Source organism: Strongylocentrotus purpuratus, unplaced genomic scaffold (genome assembly GCF_000002235.5).
Source record: "Strongylocentrotus purpuratus isolate Spur 01 unplaced genomic scaffold, Spur_5.0 spur5_scaffold_3, whole genome shotgun sequence".
Classification (NCBI taxonomy): domain Eukaryota; kingdom Metazoa; phylum Echinodermata; class Echinoidea; order Camarodonta; family Strongylocentrotidae; genus Strongylocentrotus; species Strongylocentrotus purpuratus.
Genome location: NW_022145609.1, coordinates 16222481 through 16231493, shown reverse-complemented (window position 1 = coordinate 16231493; position 9013 = coordinate 16222481). Strand labels below are relative to the sequence as shown.

Below are 9013 nucleotides of genomic sequence, written 5' to 3'. Positions count from 1 at the left end.
TTCTTTCTCACCTTAGCTCCCAGGCGCGGATCCACGGGGGCCGGGCCCGTCGGGCCACCCCCCTGGCTTTTTTTTTTTTTTTTTTTTTTTTTTAATAAAAAAAAAAAAAAAGTTTTCGGGGTCAAATACAAAAAATGAATTATGCATACTACCTTCCCCCCCCCTCCCCACTGAGTGAAATATTGGTCGGCGCGATTTTTACATTTTAGGCCCCCCCCCCCCCTATCGGCAAATACTGGATCCGCCCCTGTTAGCTCCCCCCCCCTCCCTCCCTCCTCTTTCTCCTGGTTTTCTCCCTTCCTCTCCTATCCCTCGCTTCCATTATTTCTTACTCCCCCCTCCCCTCTTTTTACCTACAGGTACCTTTCTCTTTCCCGTCTCTCTATCCATATATTGTTCTTTCTTTCTCTCCTCTTCCTCTCTTTCTCTCGGTTTTCTCCCTTCATCTCATATCCCGCTCTATTATTAATTATACCTCTCTCTCTCTCTCTCCAGTCCCCCTTCTCCTCTGTCTACTTGCATGTACCTCTCTCTTTTGCCACACTATTTACGGGATCTTCATCACCACGATGGCGAGGTGTGGCCTTTAAGGTATATTCAATAAATTTTTCATACTCTCTCTCCCCTATCCCTCCCCTTTTTCAAACTACATTTTCTTCTCTTTCTCTCTCTCGTTCGGTATATTGTTCTTTCTGTCTTATCTCTTCCTCTATCTTTCTCTCCCTGGTCCCTTTCTCCATTGCTTCTTCATGTACGCCTACATCTTACCTTTGATGACATAATCAATTCAAGTTTTTGTATAATTTAAATATAATATTCAGGAATTCTTTTCAGTCTATATGTATGATTTATGATCTACATATACATGCATATGACATTAATGGCATAATGTACAACTATAAGTGTAATTCATTTCAACATATGGATAGATACATGTAATACTTATGAATTTCTATATTGATATCTATGTATTTTCTATGTTTATAAAACCTCAAGTTTCATAACCAATTTTCTTTCATACCTTCATTCGGCAGTACCCTTGATAGAAAATAAAGGAAATGGTATACTCTATAACAGTACACATTACACTAAAGACTACAGAAAAGCACTAGCAAAACTTTATCATCTTGTGTCAGTAACCTTTATTCTCATACAAATCTTCTGGACATTTTATACAAGGATTACCTGCAAAATTACTCACATTTGGCAAGGAGTTAGACGAGCTAGTCAAGGTGAATTTTGTTCCAAAACCTCACATCGCTATCATTCACTACTTAATGCAATTTTATTTGTTTTATTTCTTGATAAACATGTTATAACACTTATTATATGATGTATCATGTATATTACTGGGTACTACTTATTGCCATCATATTAATTATTTTGTAATGTGTGCATATGATAATTTGCAGATGTTCATACCAGTAATATCTTTTATTCCGGCAGCCCATCAAACTTTTTGCCTACCACGTTTCGTTGACCCTCGACCTTGGGTAATGATCTTCTCCAGGTTGTCACCTTCTCTCCTATAAATGTCTCCAAAATACTGCAACTTGTTTTTATCTATCTCCTGGCATAGGTGACACAAAACAATGAAATATAATATTTTTTTCCTTCAAAATATCACTACGTGTATGTACAACACAATGTATAAAAAGAAATATGAAAGAACATACATTTTTAAAATGTGTAATTGCAAAATAGCATTATATTCTACTTTAAAATATGTTAAAAGGCAGACACTTAAAGTATACAATTTTAATATCTACATGTAGTGTCCCTATCATATATATTTGGCATATAATGTTTTGTATTCTTTGACGGGAACACATGTGATACATGTATGTACATATCTAGTATCTACATTTAAGTATTTTCATTATTCAGACCCCTTTTTGTCAATTTTATAAGGCAAATCTTAAAACCCGACTATACAAGGTAAAATATATTTAAAATCAAACAATGGTGAAATTGAAAATAGCGTCTTTAATGACCACACAAGCAGAGTAAAAAAAACCTCCCTTCTATTGAAATATGATACTCCTTCACTATGATTTGATCGAAATCTTTCTACCTTTATAGGTAAAGAACTTTATACAGAAGGCTCAACTTAGTTTCATATACAGGTATGTACATAGCATGAAGAAAGTGGTGTAAAATTGTACGACAGAAAGAACACCAATGAGCTCATGGAAAGGTTGGGTCTGGAAGAAACTGTGTTGGAATTAGGAAAGAGAAGTGGATTGAGATGGATGGGTCATGTGTTAAGAAGGGAAGATGATGAGCCTGTGAGAAGAGCATTATGGGAAGTGAAAATGGATGGCATAGGGGAGGGGGGAGGAAGACCGAAGATTTTATGGAAAGATACAGTGAAGAAAGAAAGCAGTCAAGTTGGTATCAATAGGGAGGATGCCCGAGAAAGGAAGAAGTGGAGGGAGGGAGGGATTGTCATCACAGCGCGATAATCAGAAACCCCTTGCAAGAGGGAAAATGCCAACTTTAATCAATGATGATGATGTAGTGTTCTTGTATCTGACATGTTGCAATACCTTGTACATGTTGAAGACTACATGAATTGCAAATAAAATCATTTGTAATTCATTCATCATACAATTCTGAAATTGTCCATCAGTTCAATTTGCCAATACATCTTGCACAATACAGTGCTAAACCTGGCAGATCCCACGCCCCCCCCCCCTCCAACACTATACAGATGAGCTTAATACAGTATATGTTTGCAGCCAGGGAAAATGTGTCGGTGTAGTTTATACATCATTTAAATTATTTTAATAACACAGAAACCCATGTATACAATTTGAATGTTAAATGTACATACAGTCCTAGATGTACATGTACTGATCCATTCATTGTTCATGTGTTTGTTCGACTGAATTTCTGCAAAAATGAAACTTTGATACAAGAAACTGAAGAAAGTGCAAAGTAGACATATGCATTTGCTAATGGTAGTACTGCTGCGAAAAGCTTTCTAAGCAGCCTAAATTGTATAAATAAATAGGCGATTTCAACTTATAAAACACGTGACATTCCTAGAAGATTTGCCAGGCCTATTGTCATTTTTGCTCATGGTACTGTCAACAGTCACACTACATGAAAATGTACATGTACAAGATATTCTCAATTTTTCATCTAAACTACCGGTAAATATCTGCTACTGTTCATGATAACAACAATTATAAAACAATTATAATACAATAGATTGACACATCAGCATAAGAGGATTCGTAAGAAGCTCTTATTCATAATACTGACAACAAAAGTGTTATCAAACTAATCTTTACAGTATTATACAACCACATTCAAAAATGATTTCTTTCTAGTCATTTATCAAAGAAAAAAGAGTAACAAAAGGAATTAACCTAGCTATCCTTAGCCCGTGAGAATTTGTCCATTAAAAATAGGATTGTTTTAACATTCCTCGGTTTGCTATATAAGGCTCCATGTTAACAATGAAGTTCATAAATCTATGAAACAACTTAATACTTAAATCTCTTTAGATTTTTAAATTCATGGCAACAACTTTTAAAAGAAAATCCTGATTGCAAAATTATCTTCAGTGATTCATCAACAATAGTAAATCCTAATTACAATGCTATCCTAAATCAGTTATTCATCAACAATGGTTACCGTAATCAAAATTGCAAAAATATCCTTGTCACATTCATTTCTACAAAATAGGTCTATATACAATTGAGAGAGTGACCCAGGGCCCTGTTTCATTAAACTTGTTATCAATAACAACTGCTACAGATCTTGTGCTCATGGCCAATTACATGTCAGGATCTGAGTAGCTTATAACAATTATTGTACCTTGTTACTGATAACAAGTTTGTGAAACAGGGGCCCTTGTCAAATCTCCAATAAAGTTAGTTGTACATGTAGTACTGTTTTTTTTTTTAGTACTGGGATTCTGATCCTAACCGGGGGAATTCGTTTACAATGATCACAATTAAACTCCCAGGGTTCAAAGTTATATATTTGTCATTATTATTTGTATAAACATGTTTTGTGCCAATCAGAAAATCTTATGCTTTCAGTAAAAGTACAGGATAGCCATGCAATGTTAAAACCATATCTCAAGGTTGACGAAAAAGTACCACGATGACCGTGCACTATTTCTCCATGTCTTATGGTTTGGGGTGCGGTAACCTTGTATCCCACTCAAGGTCATTCAATATTATATCATTCTCTATTTGATTCATTACTTGTTTGTTTTATTTCCGAAAAACATCATACAAAACAAATACAATATAACAAAATCAAAGACTTGTATAACAATAATAGAATGATAACATTACTGAATTGGACATGGAATATCTCTAATAGGAATGAACTTAACAAAAGTAATGTAAACAACTGTAACAGAAATATTGCTATTTGATTCATTACTGAATTGGAAATGGAATATCTTTAATAGGAATGAACTTAACAAAAGTAATGTACACAACTGTAACAGAAATAGTGCTGTTTCAAGAAGAATTATTTCTAGAAAATGTTTAATTCTTCTTGAGTGAGAAGGTTGTTAACTCAAATCATTTTACACAGAGCTATCAGTATCACCCTCTTGGTTCCAAACAGATGATACTCAACTTCTTTTCTTTTGGATGTGTTAGAGCTACCTGTGAAAAGCTCCATGCATATTCATTATACATCCCCATTCATAACTATAAAGTTTGTTAAAATTTCTAGGATTAGTGAAGTTTAACAAGATTATCTGCTAATCTTAATGATGAAAATACTTCAAGGTTTCTGTAAGAGGTCAAAAAATATACATTTTCCTTAATGTGTACATGCGCATGCTTGAAATTGTACAAATATATATATACAGATCAAATGTAAAAATAGTATTCTTTAGTATCAGCAGAAATGTTAGTAATACATAGTACATTTTTCCTTCATTTTAAACCCATAACTAATGCATTAAAGTATTAACAATATTTACAACGGAGGCATATAGATGTACCTGTACTGGGAAAATATGGCATGTAAAGTACTGAATGTTTCTTAGTGATGCTCAGATCCAATAGGTCATAGTTATAAACAATCTTCTTCTATCCTACATGAAGATTTTTTAATGGGAGACATAGGCATGTATTCCTCTGTCTTCTGACTTCCATCCAAAACTCGTAGAACATATCCCGAATCTCCACCGAAAGGCACGTACCCGTCATCTCCTTCATCCGATTCGCGCCCAGTTCTGTGCTTAAGTTCTCGACATCCCCTGCTTGGGACTTGATAGATATCACGCTTTGAGGCATCATCGGGTGTTGCTGGGGAGAGTAACCTTTCAACACCAGTTGCGATGCCTGTGGCCTCGGCTCCAAGGACTGCATTATAGGTAATATATCCAGGAACGCTTTTGCAGCTGCCTCGCTTACGTCCTTGATGACAATTACTCTGCTCCTTTGAGTGCACACTTGGATTTGTAGTGTCTGAAAAGCCAAGATTTTCATTGCCCTTTGAAGGAGAAGGGTAATCATTCACAAACCCAATCCCAAAGCTGTCATTACTGATGTACTCAACAAATGAGGGGTCACATTCTCCACTTCCTGCATTATTACCTGGAGATTCAGAACATTTACCAACTTTAAGCGCATCTTTCAGATGAACCGATTTTTTAGATTTGACATCGACATCATCAGAATCTGTTTCTGACTCTGACGAAGTGAAAGCTAGATTGGCGTAATTGTCGGAGTGCTCCTGAGGCTGAGTCGAGACCACAACATAACCAGAAACCTGCCCTCGATGGTCACTCCCATAACCGGATGAGGATGAAGATGAATCGGTCCTGGATCTCACTGCCTGTTGTTTTTCTTTGGCTTTTGTCTCATCCAAAGTGATTTCTGGCAAAACTTTTACCATGTCTCCAGGGATGCAGATTGGTGAGCCAGGAGAACCTGAAGACTCGGATAGTTCGCTTTTATTTTCTAACACCTTATGCAAGTCCACTCCTCTTACATAATCAGACAAACAAGAAGATGGGGGTTCTAGGGTCATGTCGCTCCAGGACAACTCCACCTCTCCATCTGTTCTTCCATCATCTTCATGTTTGTCACCAAGCTTGACATAGCCAATGCCTTCTGTCTCAATACATGGCTTAGAAGTGGGTTGCTCAACTACTGCAACTGTAATCGGAACATTCTCATTTCCAGCAATGGTTGAAGCCATACCCAATTTTGTATATGCTAGACTCTCCTCGGTCACATAGTTGCTTGTTAGGGACTGTTCTAAAGATCTAGGCTGCTGTCCCAACTGAGGAATTGCCAGAACCGAGTAGGTCATTGGACCAGAAACATAGTCATCATCAGGTTTGGCCTTGAATTCTGTCTCTTGGTCAACTTCATTTAATCCAAATTTCATGTATGCCATGTTGTTACTAACATATCCCGAGTCTGAAGCCATGCTACGGCAACCGCTATCACAACCTGACATTGTTTGTTCAATCCTTTGAGCAGTGTGAACCTCGGCGAGGTCATCAAGCTTGTTTTGGTTGACTGGTGCACACTGGTCTTTGACTAGAACTTGAGGCTTCTTCAGAGGGGAGGATAACTGTGAGATGCGCATGTAGGCAATGTCCTCCTCCTCCTCATCATCATCATCTTCCAACCATTCTCCTTGGGCAGAAGTAGAGGCACCAACTGCAATGGCATTTTTATCCCCTGGAACCTTCTCCAAGATCGGATCCATGAATTTGTCTTCTTCAATTGCTGGAAGACCTCCACACCCATCACTGCTGCTCAGAGACACAGACCTCTTGGGGAGATGCCCTCCTTTACCTCCCAAGCCCGCTTGGCACACTATCACCTTGGGGTTTTCGAAGGAGTACGTGTCCTGCATGAAGTCAGACGTATCATAGTCCGCTGCATGGAAGACATCATCGGAGCTAGAGAAGTCCAGGTGATCCTGTGGCGAGGGTGGGACACCACTATCAATGCTGACAGTCCTTAAATATGCTTGTTTACCAATGTCACTTTTCAAGTTCAGCAAGTCTGTTAATGGATCTGTCATGGACGTTTGCATGATACATTGATAAGGTTGGGATGGATACTCCTCTGCGACAACAACTTCTTCTAAGTCTGGCGGACAGACATTCTGGATCGTGTCAAACTCTTCCCTTTCACCTCTCTTTGGTCTTGATAATGGCTGCATGTCCTGGAGATAAAAAACAAGAACTTTTCTACATTAGCTATTTCCATTCTGCTGAGGGTTATCATATAAAATTAAACACTTCATCGTACAAAAAACTACAATTGCAGTTTTAAATATATTTCAGCTTTGATGAGTGGTATTTCTTAATCTCCAAAAAATAAAATTAATTAAAAATGCAACGTTGGGCGATGCGAGTTTCACTCTCCGCTTACCTTTTTATTTTTCACCATGTCTGTGTAAACGGGGTCTGGCCAAGACTTGCCAAGCTTGCTCTGGACATAGTAAAGACTGACCAACAGGGCAAAGAGGAGAATGGCACCCCCAGGCAGTATCAGCCAGATCAGTGGTGACAGGGTTGCTATGGAGACAGAAGAAACAATTATGATCATTGATTTACACGTAACTTGGTATTTCACAAAACAAGTGACAACGATAATAACAAAATATTCATTATTGGTCCGTCATATGGCACTACAAATTTAGTCCTCCATTTGATAAGGCCTTCTTGTAAAAGCAAAGCTCGCAAATTTTCTCTCAAACTTCTTACATAATAGATTTAGGTCATGTGGAGCATTCAACAGCTGTGTCTACTCACTTTCAATTTCAATGCATTCAGACAGCACAAACTCTGCAGCGTCTCCTGATGTTAATGAACCATCAATGATATTCACTGCAACCACTTGAAACAAGAATGGAGCCTGGCTACAGTCAACCTCCATTTCCATTGTCAACTCTGTTGTCGGGATCCAGTCATCCATGCTATTGGCAAGGGTGGTGGTCAATGATGACCTGACATAGATGACAGGCCTTGGAGTTGGTTCTATGTGGCTGTAGGAAACCAGATAGTAGACAGTCGGGCCATTGGGGTGGACAGGTGACTCCCAGCTCACTTTGACTTTGTTGTGAGATAATGGTTGGACGTTCAAGTTTTCAGGCTGTTGAGGAACTGTGGAAGATACAATAAATTTGTATTTTTTATTACAGGACAAGGTAATAATCAGCATATCTCAAAGTATAAATGCCTTTTAGCCCTTGCAATCTAAAACATACATATGGTCAGAATTAAAAAAAACTTTTACACAAGGCCCAATTTTCTATTACAAAATTGTTTTGATCACAAGAATTCCAATTAGGGTGCCACAAGGATCAGCTTTAGGTCCTCTCCTTTTTTGTCCATTGACGACCAGGGTTGTTTTACTTATTCTATTACAAAACATACAATGTAAAACTATGATGTCACCAATCTTTAATTCCTTTAAGGATGAATTTTGATTTAAGTGTTAGCTATAGAACAAGGAATATTGACAGAAACCTACCACCTATTTCTGTTTTCCGGTATACTTCATCAGAGGCAGCTCCACACATGATGGAACAGGCTCTCACTTGAAGGGAATAGTGGACATAGCCATACAGTCCCTCCACCAGATAACTCTGGACTCCCCCAGCATAGAATTCCTGCTGATCTGTGGAAGAATTGCTCTTCACTAGGATTGTGTAATTGCGGATAATTCCATTTTTCTCCAGAGGGGGTGACCATGTTAGTGCTATTGATGTTGCAGTCGACTCCAAGACACTTGCATTCAGAGGTTGGCTTGGTGCTGCAATAAAGTAACATACAAATAATTAATCCTTTCAACCTTACAGAGGCACTTAAATCAAAACCTATATTTTGGACAGATGAACTTGTACTTCACAATTAAAGTGCCAAAAGGCTTCACTCTTTCTTGAAAAGCAAAACCGTAAGCATACATATAAGACTGCTGATAATGTTACCTAACCTCTCATGAAATCATCTGTTCAAAATGAGAAGTGCATTAACTCTGTGTTAAAGTACACAAGAAAATGC

The 9013-nt window shown here is 37.8% G+C and overlaps 1 protein-coding gene across 1 annotated transcript in view; it reads right to left on the bottom strand.

Moving 5' to 3' along the window:
• Positions 1-1122: 1122 nt before the first annotated feature.
• LOC100890386 overlaps positions 1123-9013 on the bottom strand; it is a 41861-nt gene continuing 33970 nt past the window's right edge. Inside the window, exons 16-19 of the mRNA XM_030995939.1 lie at positions 8484-8765; positions 7763-8113; positions 7380-7525; positions 1123-7170 (exon numbers count right to left, since the gene is read on the bottom strand). Coding sequence (XP_030851799.1) covers positions 5053-7170; positions 7380-7525; positions 7763-8113; positions 8484-8765 — 2897 coding nt within the window. The 3' untranslated portion in view covers positions 1123-5052. The remainder of the gene's footprint in view (positions 7171-7379; positions 7526-7762; positions 8114-8483; positions 8766-9013) is intronic.